We start from the raw sequence: 22,219 nt of genomic DNA on the forward strand, positions 1-22,219 counted from the left end.
GAACCCCAGTACCACCAATATATATATATATATATATATATATATATATATATATATATATATATTTTTTTTTTTTTTTTTTTTTTTTCTTTTGAACATAATGAAGTATGAAAGAATTCACTGCCTGGGTTTTAGCCTATATTATTTTTATTCCCATCAACTACTCATATAAATCTGATTTAAGTATTTATTTATTTATTTATTTATTTATTTATTTATTGCAGTACTGGGGCTGGAACACAGGGGCATTCTACCTCCGAGTTACACCCCCTGCCCTATTTTTTTATTCTTTATTTTGAAACAGGGTCTCACTGAGTTGCAAAGGTCCTCACTAAGTAGCTGAGGCTGCCCACGAATCAGATCCTCCTGTCTCAGCCTCCCAAATTCTGGGATTACAAGTGTGTGCCACCATGCACAGCTCATTTAAGCATTTTGATATAAAATACTCACAAATAGTATACCTCAAAAGGATCTTTCTCCAGATATATAGCGATGTACATTTAGTCTAATAACTAATCTTGAACATCATCTCCCTATTCTGTCAGCAACTAGGTGTTGGAAGCAGGCCTGTAGACCATGTCACTGGCTAGGAAAGCGAACTTAAGTTCATTACTTGAAATCAGATATTATCTGGACACCTGGACACGATAAGAAAATAGATGCAAGTACCCAAGCATTGTTCTTGAATAATCAACTCACATTTCTGGCTAGAAAAGACTAAAAATTCATCCAAATGGTTAAGCTATAATTTAAAATGCAACATGACTTATTTTATCAGAACCTTTCCAATCTACAATCTGTTGGGAAAGAGTTTCAACAAACAAAGCTGGGAAGAAAAAAATGATGGAGAAAGAGATGTATAGTATTTGAGGAATATACCCCCAGCCCTATGTTTTATTCTTGATTTTGAAACTGGGTCTCACTAAATTGTGGAGGCCTTCACTATGTAGCTGAGGCTGGCTGCAAACCTGTGATCTTCCTGTCTCAGCCTCCCAAGTACTAGGATTACAAGTGTGAGCCACCACAGCTTGCATCTTATCTTAATATAAGATTCTAAATTTTAATTGGATAAGCTAGTAATCATTTAAAAATAACACTACTTAAGACAAGAATTAGAATTTAGATGGGAGGCTAAGATGATCACGGTCTGTGAACAATCGCAGCTACTTAGCAACGCCCTTTGCAACTCAGTGAGACCCTGTTTCAAAATAAAGAATAAAAAGTAGGGCTAAGGGTGTAGCTTGGAGAAAGAATTCCCCTGGGTTCAATCCCCATACCACCACCAAAAATAAAAAAAAGAATTTAGAATTCAAAACCTCTTAAATACCAAAATTTAAGTTAAAATATTAGGAAGCTTCTTGCTTTACTCTTTAATTTTTATACCAAATGTACCCCTTAAAATGATGACCTACATTTTCATATTTTAATAAAACTTTCAGATAATTACTTAAGCTTAACAGCGTGACATGTGTCTTTGGAAAAATTTCACAGGGTTACAGCGCTTCCATGTGTCAAGTGATGATGTTTTCTCAATCAGCTCATACAAAGAAATATAAAACAAGTTTCTAAATATATTAATAGCATGATCGATCTTTCCTCAGTCATGTAAAGTTTTTAATAGTTATGATTTAGTTAAATAAGTACCTTTAACTAGTAAAGATATAATTAGTAAAGAAAATTTAACTCAATTTATCTGAATTAAGTATTAAAGAAGAATTAATATAATTAGGTTATTAACAACCCCAAAGGTACATAGTTCTAAGGGTCTGCTTTGAAATAGCATGCATTTTACTTTTCAAGAAATACCAAGCCCCTTTCAGGACTATAAATGATTAAACAAACTCAAAACTAAAGGGGTTAACATCTTTTTAAAAAATACTTCTTTTCATGATTATTAAAGTAATTTGGTGGGGTTAGTTTTTTTGTACCTTAGAAAATTCTTCAGGTTCCTTTATATCTAAGGACCTGGTTGCAAATTCTAGTAGTTCTTCGGAGTTCTCCAAGGCATTATTACATTGACTAAGCTGATTCTAGAACAGGAAAAAATAAATAAAATCATTAAAAGTTTCTGATTGGCATCAGAATCTTAAATATATATTGTTATAATCAACTTACAAATTATTTTAAAAGCAACAACTAAACCAAAACAAGTTCAAAGAGCTATAGAACCAAGATAATCATGACCAATTTTAACTATCTCAACACTATAACTTCTTTCCATAATTTATCTGCATATATACAAAGATACAATTTTAAACAAAAAGACAATAAAACATTGACAAAAAGTTGGGGCCAAATTTACCTAAAAATTCTCCATCAGAGTAGTCAGAAAACTATTTAAAATTTAAAATATGAAAATTATCTATCTGCAGATAATATTCTCTATAATGAAGACTAAATTTAGTTATTTAAGCTGAAGTTTGTGAACTGAGTTACAGGTACATTCAGTTGAACCCAATCTTAGTATTCTATTTTCCATACTATTCAAATAATGCATACTACTGAAAATCTGAATCTGTAGTTTCTAAGACTGGATAGCATAGGAACTAGAAATCCAAGTATAGAGAATTCCAAAGGAGTGAGGAACAAAATTGGGCAACGTTATGATATGCTTTGTCTTCACTGCTTACACATTAATTCTAACTAATATAATCTTCTTAGTTTTGTCTTTTCTTCCCTTCATGTGAAAAAACTGGTAGTGATACCTTCAAACAAAGAAATAAAACCCACTTAGGAGCTTTTAATTGTACATAAGACTTTTCTTCAGAATACTTATTAATATATGTATTCCATATTCAAATTTACTTATTTTTTGTTAAGACAAGCATAAAGACAAACCACAGTTTATATTATTGGTTTCTGAAATGCTCAACCACTTTACTTTGGAATAGTCATATTTTGGGTTAAAATAGGCTTGCACGTTCAGTGATATTTTGGGTTAAAATAGGTTTGTATATGTTAAGAACCTAACTACAATTTCATAAAAATACTTCTACTTCTGTGAGTGAATCCCTTATGTATTCCAAATAAGAACTAACCATTTGCCACTTGAAGTCTCATTTGTATATTTTTGAGCACTGTAATCATACATCCTGATAAAGTTCAGGGTGATACATGCAACAGCACCCGTTGAGCCCTCCCCCAGTTCCCAGCCCACTCCTTTTCCCTCCCCCTTCCCATGCTCAGCACCTTGATTAGCTTTGATAAGCTTGTGTATGTACATCACGACCATGGAAGCGTTTCCCTTTTCAAGTCTTCCTCCCCTCTCCAATCAGTTAGGTCCCCTCCTTCACTCCACTAAGGTTTTCCTCCTTTATTTAGAACCCGTTCTGTGTCCCAAATTCTCCCTAGCTTCCACATATGATAAAGAACATTTGTAGATAAGCTTTATGAAAGGTTTATGCATATCATTGAGAATACAATGATATATATATAAATGGTCTATACAGGATCAAAGGGCAAAGTCAATGTAGTTTTAAAGTAAAAAAACAAAACACCAAAAAGTTGGAGTATGTCTCAAGGAACTATTAATACAATCCAATCTGAGGTTAAAGTGTCAGATAAAATATTCTAAGAAAATACTATGGATCTTCTTTGAAGTCAAGGGAGAAAACAAAAACTGGAGGTAAAAATAGTTTACCAAGGAATACAACTCAAAGAACACTAATTTACCATTTATTTGGAGAAATTATGAATAACTTTGCAAACTTAAAGGAATAACAAAGACTCTCTGTAATCTCCAAATTAAAAAAAATGGTCAAGATGTGATGCCTTTTATACTTGGTTTTAAATCATCCCAAGAGAGTTTTATAGTAGTATGGTATAATATTCTGCTAGACTGATATTACCATATCTTTTCTTTTGAATACTCAAGAATGAATAGCTATATTTACTAAGTTTGGATTATAATAACTCATTGTCCTTGGATATTAAAGAGGAAATATTCCTTAATGTTCTCTGGCTCACCATTCCTACAAAAATATTGCTAAAATTTTTGTGCTTTTGAGAGATAAATATAAAAATTACACAGGATAATAAAGTATAGACAAAAGAAAACAATGGGCTCACTGGAAAAACTGGCAAGCTGAAATGGTAATAAGATGAAGAGTGCTAATGTCCTATCACTACTTCCAAACAGTATCTTCTTCCATTTCCTGCAACATCTTAAACTTCACAGATAACCAAGAGCTAATTATGAATTTGATAAAATTTATTAAAAAATCAGTGTAAAGTCATCCAATTTAAAAAGAGCTTACGTTGGGCAGAGTGATACACACCTGTAATTTCGACACTTGGGAGGGTAAAATAGGAGGCTCTCAGGTTTGAAATCAGCCTCAGCAACTTAGAGACCCTGTTTAAAAAATATATTTTTTAAAGGGCTGGGTATATATCTTGGAGATAGAATGCCCCTGGACTCAATCCTGAGTATCAATAAATAAAGCCCAAATATAGTTTGTGTGTGTGTGTGTGGGGGGGTTGCTGAGGATTGAATGAGGATTGAATATAGGGGCAGTCTAACTCCGAGCTATACCCTAAGCCTGTTTTGTAACAGGGTCTCACTAAGTTACAGAGGGCTTAATTTGCTAACGACTGTCTTTTGAACCTGTGGTTCATAGTTTTAATGAAAGATTTCCATTAGCCACATCAGTTGCCAGAAAGTATTATGCTTGTTACCGAAATTAGGATTCACAAAACTCAAGAGTGGACAGAGTTCATATGAGACTGTAGGAGAAAAACAGTTTAGACAAATTTAAATGACCCAGTTATGCACTGCTGGGAATTCAATCAACAACTAAAATTATAAATTCAGTAGCTTAGAAGAGCAATAAATGCAGCCAATTCTAAGAAAAACACGGCAGATTTTACATGTGTGAATATAAACCTAGCTCTGTATGAGGCTGTCAGAAAATAAATTCTGAAAGTCAGGTGTGGGGGTGCATGCTTATAATCCCAGTACTTGGGAGGCTGAGACAGGAGGATCACAGGTCTGCGACTAGCCTCAGCAACTCAATGAGACCCAGTTTCAAAATGAAAAATAAAACAAGAGTAGGGGTGTAGCTCAGAGGCAGAATGCCCCTGTATTCAATTCCCAGTACTGTACACACACATTAAAAAAAAAAGTTCTGAGAAAAGACAACAATAAAATAAAAAAGTCAAAGAAGTTTTGATATGAAAAAAATCATATTTTTTCTTTACGTCTAAAGACTTATTTTTAGCTCCAAAACTCACAATGGTCATAAGATTAGCTAATTATGAAAATCTCAAGCATCCTTAAATAAGAACAACACTCCTAGCCAGGTATGGTGGCACACACTTGTAATCCCAGCATTCGGGAGGCTGTGACAGGAGGATCGCAGTTCATGGACAGCCTCAGATATTTAGTGAGGCCCTCTGCAACTTAGTGAGATCCTGTTTCAAAATAAAGAATACAAAAAATAGGGCAGAGGGTGTAGCTTTGAGGTCGGATGCCCCTGGGTTCCATCCCCAGACCCAGAAAAAAAAAGATCAACACTCCTAAGAGTAAAGCTGCAGACCATGACAAGAAGGCCTGTGGAGCTCTCCTCCAAGCCAGCACTGACTTAACTTCAGGATGGTCAGAGCTGTATTGAGTTCTAATCTTTGGTGCTAACAAGAAATAAACTGCCTCCCTTCTCTTTCTTCTACATCCCACCATTTATTATTATTATTATTATTATTATTATTATTATTATTATCATTATTATTATTATTATTATTATTATTATTATTATTAATTATTTTGCGGTACTAGGGATGGAACCCAGGGGCAGTCTACTTCTGAGAGACACCCCTAGGCCTAATTTTTTTATTCTTTATTTTTGAAACAGGGTCTCACTGAGTTGCAAGGAGCCTCACTAAGTAGCTGGGGATGTCTGAGAACAGTGATCCTCTGGTCTCCCAAATGCTGGGATTACAAGCCTGTGTCACCATGCCCAGCCCCACCCACTATTTTAAATGAATGAATTTCTTATTCATTGAAATTTATGGAAACTTTCTGATAAACTTTCTTCAAATGACTTAAGAAATACAACTCCTATCCCCCAAAGGGGGAGAAAAAACTCAACCAGGGAAGCATGGATATTCTTCATAGGGTATTTGATCCCTGGAAACTGTGTATACAGCATATGTGTATGAAAACATTGGCCCACTTATAATACTCCAACTTTCCAGATCTCAAAATTATCTATGACCAAAATAAACATGCAAAAATCAGTTGTAATTTTTCATAGCCATAATGAATATTTTAAAATCACATTTATAACAGCAGCAATAAGAACAAACTACTTTGGAGTGCATTAAATCAAGGAGGCAAGAGACCTATAAACTAAAAGGTATAAAACATTGCTGAAACAAATTAAAGACAATATAAATTAAAAAAAAAAAAGAAAAAGAACAGACATCTTGTGTTCACAACTGGAAGACATATTCTTAACATGTCCACATTGCCCAAAGCAATCTTCTAATTGACTGCAATCCCCATTAGAATCCTAATAACATTTTTGGCAGAAATATAAAAAAAATCTAAAGTTGATATGGAATCTTAAAGAGATCCAGAATTGCCAAAACAATCTTAAAAAAGAACACTGATTTCAATACATGTTAAGCAAAGCTGTAGTAATCATATCAGAGTGGTGTTAGCACAGAGCACCAGAACAGAATAGAGTACCCCAAAGTAAGCCTTCACATGTATAGAAAAATGAGCTTTGACAAGGGCGCCAAGAACCCACAATGGGAAAAGGACAGTCTCTTTAACAAACAGGGTGTTAAGAAAACGGAATATCCACATGCAAAAGAGAAAAACAAGACTCTATTCCTTACATAAAAGTTAACTAAAACTGGATTGAAAACCAACCAACAAAGTGAAAAGGCAACCTACAAAATGGGAGAAAATGAAAACAAGTCATATTTCTGATCTGTGATTAGGGGTGTTACTCAGTGTACACTGCTTTCCTATTATGAGAGAGGCTCTGGGTCTGATCCCCAGCACCCCTCGACATAGTAATAATGAATAAAATAAAAATATCCAAACACAAAATAGTATCTACAACTCAACAACAAAAAAGTAACCCAATTAAAATTTGGGCAAATAACTTGAATTGACATTTTTTCAAAGAAAATACACATATGATCAAAAAGTATTCAAAGAGATGTTTAATATCTATTAGACAAATGTAAATCAAAACCATAACAAAACATCAGCCTGAACCCATGATGATACCTACAATCAAAAACACAGAAAGCAAGTGTTGGTGAGGATGTAGATACACGGCACCCTTGGGTATTGCCAGTAGTAATGCAAAAAAATGGTGCCCCCACAACAGAAAAACAACGTGAAGCCTCCTTAGAAAACTAGAAAGAGAACCACCATATGATTAGCAATCTGACTTCTGCATATACATCCAAAAGAAGTCAAAGCAGTTTCTTAAAGATGCATTTGTATAACCATGCTCACTGTAGCAGTGTAACAATAGCCAAGAAGTGGATATTACACAAACATCCACAGAAAGAGGAATAAAGAAAATATGGTATGCACAAAAATTAAATATTATTCAGCCAGAAAAAAGAAGAAAATCTTGGCACATGCTGCAACATGGATGAACACTGGGGACACTGTGCTGCACGAAATAAGATCAGCACAAAAGTACAAATACTATACAGTTCCACTCATATGAGGTATCTAGAGTAATACAAATAATGGAAACAACACGGTATGATTGCCAAGAACTGGCAGGAGGGGGAGAGAAGCTGTTATATAAGAGAGATAGTTTCAGCTCTAATAAAATGAAAAGTTCTTGAGCTCTGCTAACCCCCAATGTGAACATAATAAACTATACACCTAAAAAGAGATGAGTAAATTTTATATTATTTTAATCACAATTTTAAAAACAATACTTATGACTGAAACAAAGTATAAAAACCAGTATTCTACAAGGTAAAAGTACACTTAAACTCAGAAATTCACTAACTTGTGCTTTCAATAAATCAAGCATTAAACAGAATGTTCATATTTAAATGCTGTAAATCTCACCTGTAACTCTTGTGATTTACGAGCTTGTTCCTGCTTGATGCTGTTAATCATACTTTCTTTAACTTCATCCAGTATAGAGTACAAACTATCAAATTCTTCATCTAACTCTGAAAGTATGTTAGAGGAATTTTCCTGTTTTTTTAAAAAAAATAAAGTTGACTTTACTAAAGAACTAGCAAACATTTAAAAACTAAAAGGTATAGTCCAAGGGGAAAACATTTGTGTTTTTTTTTTCTTTTTTCTTTTCAAAAATAAATGGTATACATTTAAACTGTACTTGGTGCCCTCTCCCCCCAACCCCCACTTTCCTTCCCCCCTCCCAACAATGAGTGTCCAGGGTAACCATGCTATATTCAAACTTTTACACATATTTGGATGTAGCCCCTCATTAATCAATTTCAGTCTTCTTCCTATCCTATCCTTCCATTCAAACTTTGCTGATATTTCCCTTCCATTATCTGGAGTCTCTCTGGTATCCCCATTACTCCCTAGTTTGGGCATATTAGAGGAAACCTATGTCCCTTTTCTTTCTGTGCTTGGCTGATCTCAATTAACATAATGCTCGCCAGGACTTTCCATCTTCTTGTGAATAACATGATTTTGTTCTTCCTTATAGCTGAATAGAATTCCATTGTGTGTATTTCCCATAATTTTGCAATGCATTCATCTGTTGATGGGGACCTGGGTTGGTTCCATATTTTGGCTATTACGAATTGTGCTGCTAGGATAGGTATGCATATGTTGCTGTGGTCCTCTGATTTCAACCCCAAGGGGAAAACATTTGAATTATAAACTACTTTAGCCTAAATTAAAAATAACAAAATTCTAATACCTCACTTAAAGCTCTAAAAAGAAATAAATACAAGCAGCTGGCAGCTAATGAGGATAGTACTTTATCAGCTATGCCATAGGTTAATATGCCTATTACAGACTAGGCCATATTCTCTTTATCTTTTATAAAACTGCTTCCATAAGAAATTGAAAATTTCTAACCTCCCTGAGACTTTCAGGCTCTGAAGCAGGTATCAAGTCAATGCTTCTTAACTTTGAGTGTATCATTATCACTGGTAAAGTATTTTAATAAAATATTCTAAAATTTTATTTATTTTACTTTTTATTTTTTTGTGGTACGGGTGGGCGAACCCAGGGGCTTTCTACCTCCGGGCTATACTCCCAGACCTATTTTATATTTATTTGGAAACAGGGTCTAAGTTGCTGAGAGCCTCACTAAGTAGCTGAGGCTGGCTTCAAACCTGTGCGATCCTCCAGACTCAGCCTCCCAAGCACTGGGATTACAAGCATGTGCCACCATGCCTGGCTTCTTAGATATTTTAATTTAGCAACTCTGAAGAACAGTTTGGGCATACAAAAATAGGGCTGATTTTATATAAATTTTCAGATCTTTCAGGTTCACTAAATTGTTGCATTTACATAAGATACAAAGAACATAGATGACTAAACAATTCTCTTGTGGATTTATCAAACTTATTTTTGTAAATTTACCGAAATGATCATGTCCTGGATTTCTCTTATACATGTTTGTTACCTTTTCTCCTAAATTTTGTTAATATGGTACATCATATTTATTGGTTTATGAATGCTGAAACATCCTTATATCTCAGGAATGTATCTCAGGAATCCCATTTCATCACAGTGAATAATCCTTTTATGTGTGTGGCACTAGAGATTGAACTCTCAGGCATTCTACCTCTGAGCTACACTCCCAGCTCTATTTTATTTTTTATTTGAAAATAAGGTCTCAGTGAGTTGTAAAGGCCCTCACTAAATTTCTGAGGCTGGCTTCAAACCTGTGATCCTTCTGTCTCAGCTTCCCAAGTACTGGGATTACAGGCATACGCCACCACGCCTGGGTGCTACTGAATTAAATTTGCTAGTGTTTTGTTGAGGGTTTTTGTATCTCTGTTCTTCAGGGATAGAAGCCTACATTTTTCTCTTCTTGAAGTGTCCTTGTCTGGCTTGAGTACCAGAGTGATGCTGGACCTGTACAATGAGCATGAAAGTACTCGTTCTTTTTCAACTCTTTGGAAGAGTTTGAGAAGTGGTATTAATCATTTTTTAAATGCATGGAAGAGTTCAGGAATGAAGTCATCAAGCTCTGGACTTTTTTAAAGGGAAATTTACATTTATTACTGATTCCCTTTATTACTGATTTGGACTTATTACTGATTCTATTTATTACTGATGCTACTCCATTTATTACTGATCCAATTTATTAGATTCTATTCAATCTCCTTACTCATTATTGATCTATTCAGATTTTCTATTTCTTACTGGTTCAGTCTTAATAAGGTTTGTGTTTCTAAGAATCATCAAATTATCTGAGTTCCTTCTTACAATCAGTTACTAAGCATATGGATTATCTACCCAAACAGGTGACCATTTCCTCAAGTATTCCTCTTCCTCCTAATTGAGTACTTTAACTTTTCCTTTTATGATTTACCTTCATCTATTTCTTCAAATAAAACTCTTAACTACTTACATTTTCCTTCTACTATTTACTGTTTTTTAATTAGTGCACTGTAGTTCATCTTAATGGGATACAAGATGATGGAGACATACATACACACATCTCCCAGTTAGCCCTTATCAATTCCCACCCCATTCCCTCCCCCTCCCTCCTTCTCATGCTTGGCTTAGTGACTGACTTTGATATGTTTGTTAAAGTACAATATGTATATTAGAGAATTTCCCTCTTTCTCTCTCCCATCCCTTCAGTTCGTTTTATTTGCTCCTCTATAGAATCTCCTTCATCTAGAGTTTCTCCTATGACCCATTTCTCCCTAGCTTTTGCATATTAGGGAGAACATTCGATTTCTTATTTTTTGTGACTGACTAATCTCACTTAGCACAATGCCCTCCAGTTCCATCCATTTCCCTGTAAAAGATGTAATTGTGTTTTTCTTTATGGCTGAGTAAAATTGCATTGTGTACATATCCCATAATTTTGTAAACCAGTCATCTGTTGATAGACATCTTGGCTGGTTCCATTGTTTGGCAATGGTGAATTGTGCAGGTATGAACATAGTTACATGTGCATTAGTTTAATAGTTTGGTTTCCTTTCTTTTGGGTAGATACCCAGAAGTAGTATTGCTGAATTAAATGGTAGATTCGTTCCTATTCTTCTGAAAATCCTCCATACTGTTTTCCAAAGTGGTTGCACTAATTTGCAGTCTCACCAACAGTGTAGCAGAGTTCCCACTTCTCCACATCCTTGCCAGCATTTTTCGTTGTTGTTTGTGTTTTGAATGATTACCATTCTTGTTGGAGTTTGGTGAAATCTCAGGGTAGTTTTGATTTGCATCCCTGATTGCCAATGATGTTGAGCATTTTTTAATGCATTTATTGCCATTTGAATTTCTTCCTTCGTGAAGTATCTATTTAATTCACTTGCCCATTTTTTGATTGGGTTACTTGTTTTCTTAGTGCTCACTTTTTTTAATTCTCTGTATATTCTAGATATTAGTCCTCTATCAAAGGAGTAGTGGCAAAAATCTTCTCCCATTCTGTTGGCTCTTGATTGAGGTTCTTGATAGTTTCCTTTGCTGAACAGAAGCTCTTCAGTGTCATGCAATCCTACGTATTGATTTGCCTTCTAGTTTCTTTTGCCTTTGGGGTATTGTTGAGAAAGTTTTTACCTGTGCCTATGTGTTGCAGTGTTGGACCTATGCCCTCTTCAAGGAGCTTCAAGGTCTCTGGTCTAATTTCCAAGTCTTTGATACATCTTGAATTGACTCTTATGAAGGGTGAGAAAGTGGGATTTATTTCCATTTTTCTGCATATGGTTAACCAGTTTTGCCAACACCATTTGTTGAATAGTCTATCTTTTTTCCAGTGTATGTTTTTGGCCCCTTTGTCAAAAATCAGTTGGCTGTAAGTGTGTGGATTTGTTTCTGAGTCTTCTATTCTGCTCCATTGGTATATGTATCTGTTTTTTGTACCAGTACCATGCTGTTTTTATTACTATGGCTTCACAGTATAGTTTAAAGTCAGATATTGTGATTTCTCCTGCCTGTTTTTTGTTGCTGAGAACTACTTTGGCTATTCTGAATTTCTATTTACTGTTTTTTTTTTCAAAAAGGTTTTAGCTGAGTGTGATGGTGCACGCTTGTAATTCCAGTACTTAGGAGGCTGAGACAAACGGATTGCAGATTTGCAGCCAGCCTTAGTTACTTAGTGAGGTCCTCTGCAACTTAGTGAGACCTGTTTCAAATTAAAGAATAAAACTAAATAAAATAAAGCTACGAAGTATAGCTCGGAGGTTGAATGTCTCTGGGTTCAATCCCCAGTACCACAAAAAATTTACTTTCCAATACTTTGAAATGGTATAGTTTCTTGACTAGAATTAGTAAAGAAAATCATCAACTATGTATGAATACAGTGCACCAATAAAAAATTAAAAAAAAAGAAAATCATCAACTAGAAAACAAAAGTGAACACTGTAATATTACCTAGCAATTACTGTTTCAATTTTCCTTCTCCCTTACTATTTAATTTTTACAAAGAGAATGCAGAGATATCAAGAAAAGCATATCTTTATCTGCCATTTTAAAACTCTATTGTTAGCTGGGTGTGGTAGTGTACACTTGTAATGCCAGCATTTGGGAGGCTGAGACCGAAGGATCACGGTTTGAGGACAGCCTCAGCTACTTATGCCCTCCACATTTTAGAGAGACCCTGTTTCAAAATAAAGAATAAAACTCTACTTTTACCTCCATTAGCTGAAGTATATTTAAGTTTATAAATATGAAGTACATTTATACTTAAGATTTGACTTAACAATCATCATGACATACTTACATCATTTTAATAAAAATTTCATACCTGAACTCCTTTTAGTGTATGATTTAGTGTATCAATAAAGTTCTGAATTTCATCATTTTTATTTGCCAGAGTTGAAATGATCCTTTGTAGAGCTTCCTAGGATCAAAAAACAATTAAAATATCACTCTTTAATAAGAGAGAACTATAAATCTAATTATAGTCATTCTCTAAGCAAACTTTACATAAGAGTATACTGTATAATAAAGAAGAGAAATGTCACAGGGCATGGGGGCACATGCTTGTAATCCCCTGCTTGGGAGGCAGAGACAGGAGAATTGCGCAGGTTCAAAGCCAGCCTCGCTGGCTTAAGAGACCCTTTTTCCAAATAAAAATAAAATAGGTCTGGAAGAAGTGTAGCCTGGAGTTAGAAGGGTTCCATCCCCAGTACCACCACCAAATGGAGTATGTCTGTGTACTGTTTAAAACTCTATTTTTCTACTATACAACTTAATCACCAGAGTACCAGATTAAAAATGACCAGCATTATTTCATATCAATATTATTATTTTAGCTCACAAGGCATGGCAATGGAATAAAACCAAATCCTTAAATGATACAAAAACAAATGGAAACATCTAATATAGCATCAGCATATGAAGAATAAAAGCAAGATAACACTGAAATTCAATAAAAACATAATCATATATAAAATATAAAACATTTTTGAAATATGAAACTAGGTAATAAAATCAAAATGTTCATCATAATACTTATAATGCTATAGAAACACAGTAAGGTAAACATTTTAGTAGCAAATACCCAACACTTTGATAACATTTTCTATTTATATAAAATATTTGGCCAGATGTGGCAGCACATGCTTATAATTACAGTACTTGGTAGGCTAAGACAGGATGATCACAGTTTCGCAGGTAGCCTGAGCTACTTACTGAAACCCTCTGCAACATCATGAGACCATGTTTCAAATTAAAGAATAAAAAATCACAGCCAAGTGTGGTGGCACATGCTTGTAATCACAGTATTTGGGAGGCTGAGACAGGAGGATTGCGGTTTGCAGACAGCCTCAGCTACTTAGTGAGGCCCTTTGCAACTCAGTAAGACTCTGTTTCAAAATAAAGAATAAAAAATAGGGCTGGGGGTGTAGTTTGGAGGTAGAATGCTCCTGGGTTCCATTCCCAGTACCAATAAATAAATAAACAAATAAATAAGAATAAAAAATCAGGCTGGGGTATAGCTCAAAGGTAGAATACCCCTGGGTTCCATCTGCTATTCCACATAAAATAAATAAATATTTGTCTCAGAGGAGGGAAGTGAGCAAGATAGAAAAAAATAAAAATAGGTAGAAAAGAGACAAACTGGAAAGGAAAGAAAAACTATAGTTTTAAAATCTAGAAAATTGGCTGGGCGTGGTGGCGCATGCTTGTAATCCCTGCGCTTGGGAGGTGGAGACAGGAGGATTACGCAGGTTCGAAGCCAGCCGTGCTGTCTTAAGAGACCCTGTTTCCAAATAAAAAAAGTATAAAAATAGCTCTGGGAGTGTAGCGTGAAGGTAGAAGGGTTTCCATGAACCCCAGTACCATCAAAAAGAATAAATAAAAAATAATAAAATCTAGAAAATTCATAATCCTTATTGTCACCCTACAGAGCCAGTTGTTGTTTCTTAGGCAACAATCCTCAAACTATAATCATAACAGCCCCTCCCCCATCTGAGGTTCCTGACATGCTAAACAAAGGATTCACAAGAAGGTCAAGCTCAGGTACCACTCAGCCACCACCCACTGATCAATGTCAGGAACCTGAGGATTCTGAGAAAGCCGGGACCTTCACCCCTGCTGTGTGCCCCTACTCACTGCTTCATGGGGGGGGTCCTAAAAAGAATAACCCTGAGACCCCAAAGACACTGAACCTCTTGAGATGGCCCATGTTCTCCCTTGAATGTTTATCCTCCACTTTCCTAAATAAACCTGTCTTTATCTCTGAAAATATACACTTGGTTATTTCACTTTCTCAGACTCTAGTTCAGTGTTATTAAATAAAAATTTCTATGACAAAAATGTTCTATATATGTGCTATTCAGTATGGTAGCTACTAATCATATAAAGCTAATGAGGTCTTGAAAAGTGGCTAGCATAAGTGAGGAACTAAATTAATTTTTTTACTTTAATTAATTTCAGATTTATAGCCATATATGACCAGTGCTGTCAGAGTGAACAGCATAAGTCCGGCTGCACAATAACTTAGGAATACAAATAGCAAAATTCTGACAAAGTACTTGTATTCTCAGTAATAAACAAATGCAAGTATTTTCCTTTAGAATTTTATCAAAAGCATAGAACATGTTTCTTTAAGTATCAATAAGTATTTTAATAAAGCCTGTAAAATTCTGTGGGATAAAGGTTCTCAGAATATAATCAGATGTTGATAAAAGTTATATGTAAAGAGTCCAGGAGACAATAAAAAAGAAATATATTATTTATGAATGTTTATGAAGTATTATATTAATGAAAAATTAAGAATGATTTTAACAAGTCTTGCTTAATTTTCACAATAATCTCTGGAGACAAGGAGGTATTTTCATCCCTGGGTTCAGTCTAAGGGCTCTGTGTTGTATTCTTTTAACTACACTCTTTCTTTCTATCCCGGTGCATGTAGGCTTTTAATATAATAACACAATGAAGTTATGCTATAAAAAGACCAATGACACCAAGAGTTAGCTGTTTATCTTATGTTTATTATAGTTAGATATATAAAATGTCCCCTAAATAGCTCATTTGCTAATATTCAGGGTTTATATAGTTGAGTCGTGAGGGCTGTAATACCAGTCGTTCATAAATCCATTGTAACGGGTTTATATAGGGTGTGGCCTAGGCCGAGAGATAGGATGTGGCTGAAGGAGGTAGGTCCCTAGAAGTGAGGCCTTTGTAGATTATATATGGTTCCTCCTCCCCTGCTCTCTCTGGCTCCTGGCCTCCATGATGTGAGGAAACAGCCCACATGCTCTCCTTCTGGCTTCTCACCGACACGCCCTGAGATATATGGTTCCCGGCCTCACATGGACTGAGCCCGAAACCTTAAGAAAAGAAATCTTCTTTCCTCTAAGTTACATGGTCAGGTCTTTAGATTATGGCTGTGAGAATGCTGACTGGAAGAATGTTCTTCCCTGAATGGATATACCCAGATTTGAATACAAACACAACAGCAGATTGACAGAAGGGAGCAAGGATCTGGGGGAGGTGGGCACAGTTGGATGGGTCATAGTGGTGTAAGAGATGTAGAACAGATCAGTGAACTAAGAAATAAGAGCTTTCTAAGTACTCACTCAAGACAGGAGCTATATGTATTTAAAAACAATATAATGGATAGTAAGGACAGTTCTGCACAATCCTCACAGTTTGCAGTAGGCTTCAATTAATACGGTTGGGTTCTTTTTGGGCAATGGGTTATATGTGCCTCCCCTTCTATTCCTCATAATGGCTGGTACTACAGTTTAGATTTTAAATGTCTTCAAAAGGCCCATGTGTTAAAGGCAGTTCACAAGCAGTTCGTGGACAGCCTCAGCTACTTAGTGAGGCCCTCTGCAACTTAGTGAGACCCTGTTTCAAAATAAAGAATAAAAAATAGGGCAGCAGAGGCCTGGCATGGTGGCACACACTTGTAAATCCCTGCGCTTGGGAGGCTGAGACAGGAGGATCACACAGGTTCGAAGCCAGCCTCAGCTACTTAGTGAGGCTCTCAGCAACTTAGTGAGACTGTTTCCAAATAAAATATAAAAATAAAATATAAAAATAGCCCAGAGGTAGAAAGCCCCTGGGTTCCACCCCAAGTACCACCAAAAAAAAAAAAAAAAAAAATAGGGCAGCGGGTGTAGCTCAGAGGTTGAATGCCCCTCGGTTCCATCCCTAGACCCAGAAAAAAGTTTTCCTAAGTAGAAAATAGCTTCCCACTTTTATTAATCTTGTCTAAGTAACAAATTTTGTGTTTAAAAATTTTTATAGCAAAGATTCTGAAAAGAGCTGTAGCACACTGCCCCAGCTAGGTAAGCTATGAGCTCCAAATTTTTTTTTTTTTTTTTTTTTTTTTTTGTGGTACGGGAATAGAACCCTTCTACTTCCGGGCTACACTCACAGACCTATTTTATATTTTTTATTTGGAAACAGGGTCTCTGAAGCCAGCAAGATTGGCTTCAAACCTGCACGATCCTTCTGTCTCTGCCTTCTAAGCGCGGGAATTACAAGCATGCACCACCACGCCGGGCATGATTTTTAATGAGAAGAGTACCTTTTTAAGTTCTAATTATTTACTGAGTATAGTCAAAGATATCTAATTGCTCTCATTGTTATGAGGTCTTCAAGCTAAATCCTCTATACGATTAAGAGTTACCCACCTGCGGGAATTCAATAGATTCTGGTCTAATAGTGATAATAGAGGTCAGAACACAGCCTTTACCAAGTGCAGTGTTCTCATTCTCCTTAGAGTAGCTCTGTCTGATAGAAATACAATAGGAACCAATAGTAGGCACATCAAAAGAGTGGAAGAGAAATAAGTAAAATTAATTTTGATGCTTTACTTAACCTAATTGATCTAAAATACTGTCATTTTAACATGTAATCAATATTTAAGAATCATCTAGCTGGGTTAGTGGTATACTCCTATAACCTCAACCACTTGGGAGGCAGAGGCAGGGGGACTGCTTAATCCTGAGTGTGAGACAGCATCATAAAGAAATGAAACAGCAACTATCAATGAAACTTTCCTTTCTGGAGGAGGATACTAAAGTTTCAATATTCAATGTGCACTTTTTTACTTATAGCATTCAATTCCAATTTGCTGCACATTTAAAGTGCTCCAAAACCATACATGGCCAGAAGCTAAACAATACAGCTTGACAACTCAGTTTTAGAAACTTATACCATCTAATAAGTCCACATATTTTAAGGATAGAAATAGAGCTTAGATCCCCTACTGATCTTATTAATTTGCAACTAAAAATAAACAATCTAAAAGTTTTCTGAACTTTCTTTTTGGAAGACCAGAAATTCTTTATGTGCTCATATTATGCCAGATTCTTGCACAATAAGTGCTATTTGTATATATGTTAAAATGTTCAAACCAAGTTCATGTACCATGGTTTTACTAATTTCTCAGTTTTATTTACAAAAATATTACCACTTATCGAAAGGTAACAGTACAAAATTACCAACTGTCGCTGGGCGTGGTGGCGCACGCTTGTAATCCCCGCGCTTGGGAGGCGGAGACAGGAGGATCGCGCTGATTTGGAGCCAGCCTCGCTGGCTTAAGAGACCCTGTTTCCAAATAAAAAAATATATATATATAAAATAGGTCTGGGAGTGTAGCCTGGAGATAAAAGGGCTTCCAGGAACCCCAGTACCACCAAAAAAAAAAAAAAAAAATTACCTACTGTCAAAAAAGAATTGGTGCAGAAGCAGCACTCCTTTGAGATTCTTCTAAATACCACAACAAGGGGGATAAGACACTTGTCCTCATCTGTAAAATGTATGCTACATATGCTTTTTGGTACAAGAAGACTTTCTGGGTATCATGAGTTCAAGTGTCCAAGCCAAAGTTGGCAACTGACCAAAAAAAAAAAAAAAAAAAAAAACAGTTTGCACCTGAAGACAGTTGACATCTAAGTTATACAAACTCAAAAGAATACCAGGATTATTTTGCCAATTTAGTATGGTACTGTCCCATACCTTAAAAAAGTAGCATCTTTATATACAGTTAATCTTATCTTTACCATACCCCTTTAATTCCCTTGACCTTTCGCCATTACCTTAGAATAAAAGACTCTTTCCCATTTGTATTGGCACAATAAATATAAATAGAAATGTTTCTGGAAAGAAAGTCTACAATTTTTTTAAACCTTTAGGGTGATAGTATTCTATATAAGTTGCCCAAGGACTTAAAATACTGTAATTCCCCCCCAGAAAAATGGCTAGGAAGGAAGGGTCTTTAGAAGCTTATATAGTAATTTTGGGAACCATGGTCTCATTCTTTGAAGAGCAAACACTCTATGGCCCATATTTTGAGTTTACCTCAGAGTTCTAGTACAATATGAGAGTCTACACATACCTAGTTAACAGGCCCTAGATAATAGTAAGAAAAGAAATTTTAACTTACTGTCTATTCTACATAGACTAAAGGTCTCGATAATCTTCAGGGGGATCTACTACAGTATCTCAGAGGGCAGAGCTTCATTGTACTGGCTATACATTTGGGAGGCCAATACAGGAGGATCTGAGTTCACGGACAACCTCAGCTATTTAGGGAGGCCCTTTGCAACTCAGTGAGACCCTGTCTCAAAATTAAAGAATAAAGCTGGGCATGGTGGTGCTGAGACAGAAGAATCATGGTTTGCGGCCAGCCTTAGCTTCTTCATGAGGCCCTCTGAAGCTCAGTGAGACCCTGTTTCAAGAAAATAAATAAATAAATAAAATATAGGACTAGGAGTGTAGCCTGAAGGTAGAATGCCCCTGTGTTCCATCCCCAGTTCTACAAATAAATAAATAAATGAATAAATAATAAGAAATAGCCCTGGGGGTGTAGCTTGGAGGTAGCTTGGAGGTAGAATGCCCCTGGGTTGCATCCCCAGTACCACACACACACACAAAAATCACTGAGATGTTGGATAAGCCAGCTGTAGAAAACTTTAGAGCTCTAGCATTTAAGATCACACGTTTTCAAAGCTACCAAATGTATTATAAACTACAGAAGAAGCAACCACCCAGTTCAATAAAAGTCAGAGACTCAGAAAAAACCAATGCGATCTTGGTAGCTAATACATATCAAGTGCCACCCTTATCCTAAGCTTAGAAGGGGAAAAAGGGAAGTGCAGTATCCTGAAAGTTCCCCAAGGGCAGGGAAGACTGCTGAGACCAGGGCTCCAGAAGCTCTGAATCCACTTGCCCTTTAATCTGTTATTGCTATGGAGAAGAATAAACAAATACAAAAGACTGTAATCAAGAGCTCATATTTAGAATTCCAAAATAGTGAAAGTTCACTGAGGAGGGCTGAGAAATAAGTGAAGAAAAGAAGCAGCATTTCAGATATTCTGGCTCTTACAAGGATAAGGACTCGCTAGACCGAGGGTGTAAATGGCACGAAAACAAAAAGAACTAAGGGACTTGAAGCTCAGTCAATCTGGAAAATGAGATACAAGTAATCAAAATATTTAAAGCCAACTACCGCCAACACCAAGAATAATGAAAACTAAAAGATAAGGATTACATGAACTGAGTTTAGAAACTATAACTTGTACACTATACATGACATGAGGCTAGTTTTCTCTACAGGGTTAGGAGCCCGGAGAGAGGTGTATATAGGGATAACACGTGCCTAATGTAGAAGGTATGCCTGGGGAAGCAGGTTGGATAAGTACTAAATCTAGCAGTTTTTTTTTTTTTCTTTAAGTATTTTCTAAATAGGGAAGGCAACATGCCAGGGTAGACTGAGAGATAGGTGGGGAGGTGAGAGAGAGAGAAAGAGAGAGAGAGTTTTGCAAACTGGAGATCAAGAACTAAGAAATATTGTGATGCAATGAAATAATGTAATGCAACCAATAGCTTTTATAGTGGAAACACAAGTAACTGATAAGAAATTGGAGTGGAAGCTCAACACCAGAAGTCATAAAAATATGATACAAACTGCACAGGGCACCAGGACACAAAGGGCCATCAGACAGAAGCCCCTCCTTTGGGCTTCAGACAATTTTTTTTCTCTCAAACCTATTTTATATTTTATTTGGAAACAGGGTCTAAGTTGTAGAGGCCCTCACTAAGTAGCTGAGGCTGACTTTGAACTTGTGCAATCCACCTGTCTCAGCCTCCCAAATACTGGGATTACAAGTGTGCACCACCATGCCTGGCTTCAGACAATTTTAATACAGTGGCCTGCTTGAATTTTCCACTTGGGTGTCTCACAAGCCTTTCAAAAGTTAACATGTGCATGCCTATAATCTCAGTACTTGGAAGGTTGATATAGGAGTATCATAGGTTTAAAGTCAGGCTCAACACTTGGTGAGGCTCTCAGGAACCTAGCAAGACCCTGTTTCCAAAAAAGAAAACAAATTAGAGCCAACCGTGGTGATGTATGCTTGTAATCCCAGTACCTGGGCAGCTGAGACAGGAGGACCAAAGGTTCACAGCCAGCTTCAGTTACTTAGGGAGGCCCTCCACAACTTAGCGAAATCCTGTTTCAAAATATAGCATAAAAAATAGGGCTGGGAGTGTAGGTCAGAGGTAGAAAGCCCCTGGGCTCAATCTTCAGTACTGAAAAACAAAGAAACAAAACAAAAAGAAAACAAATCTGGCTGGAGGTGTAGCTCAGAGGTACACTGTCTCTTGGGTTCAATCCCCAGTACCAGCATCACCCCCCCCAAAAAAAAAAAAAAGCCAGTATGTCATAATCTTCCCCACGAAACCTGGGCCATCCTCTAGAGTTCTGTCTTTATAAATGGCACCACCAGTTGCAAAGCCAAAAATGTAAGCTTTCAGCATTTTCTCTAATTTATGATTTACATGTATCCACAAAGTTCTAACAATTTCACCTCCTATATAGTTCTAGAATTCTTATTACTATCTTAATACAAGTCACTATCATATCTCAACCCATACTCTAACAAAATTTCTTAACTGGCCTCTGACACAGTAATCAGTTCTCTATACTGCAATTATGGTAATATTTCACACACCTTGCTCAGTATTCTTCAGTGGCTTCCTGTTGCTCCTTGGATAGAACTGTAAATCTTTAACATGACCTGTAAGATCCTACATGATCTGACCACCACCTACCTTGCCTCTTTCAACTCCTCACAGACTTCCCCTTTCTCGCTGGATTCCAGCTGCAGCCACCTGCTAACAGGCCTCACTTCCCACATGGTAGCTCTGACATCTATCAGTTCCTATACCCATAACCACTATTTTAAACACATATGGAATTTATTATTATTATTATTATTATTATTATTATTATTGTTCTTATTATTATTATTACTTTTGCGGTACTGGGGACGGAACCCAGGGGCATTCTACCTCCGAGCTACACCCTGAGCCCTATTTTTTAGTCTTTATTATTTTTGAAACAGGGTCTCATTGAGTTGAGAAGGGCCTTGCTACGTAGCTGAGGCTGTCCAGGAACTGCAATCATCTGGTCTCTGCCTCCCAAATGCTGGGATTACAAGTGTGCGCCACCACACCTGTCTTGAAATTTATTATTAAAAGAAGTTCCAAAAAAGTACTTAAGGGAATGAGCATTATATTTGTGCCCCTTCTCTTATCATTGACGCCTCATGGGTGAAGGGAGACACCCATGATGAAAACAGCTTCCATCCCTCCATGGGATCCTGTCAA

At 36.3% G+C, this 22,219-nt stretch overlaps 1 protein-coding gene across 1 annotated transcript; it reads right to left on the reverse strand.

The window, feature by feature from the left end:
- Positions 1-1,913: 1,913 nt before the first annotated feature.
- Positions 1,914-21,747, reverse strand: LOC308272136 (FSD1-like protein; the record flags this gene model as incomplete). Its single annotated transcript, XM_080708918.1, has 5 exons — positions 1,914-2,030; positions 8,048-8,179; positions 12,891-12,986; positions 17,236-17,335; positions 21,662-21,747. 5 exons carry the CDS (start codon positions 21,745-21,747, stop codon positions 1,914-1,916), a joined length of 531 nt encoding a protein of 176 aa, XP_080565044.1.
- Positions 21,748-22,219: the final 472 nt, after the last annotated feature.

Source organism: Muscardinus avellanarius, assembly GCF_963383645.1.
Source record: "Muscardinus avellanarius genome assembly, chromosome: 13".
NCBI classification, from domain to species: domain Eukaryota; kingdom Metazoa; phylum Chordata; class Mammalia; order Rodentia; family Gliridae; genus Muscardinus; species Muscardinus avellanarius.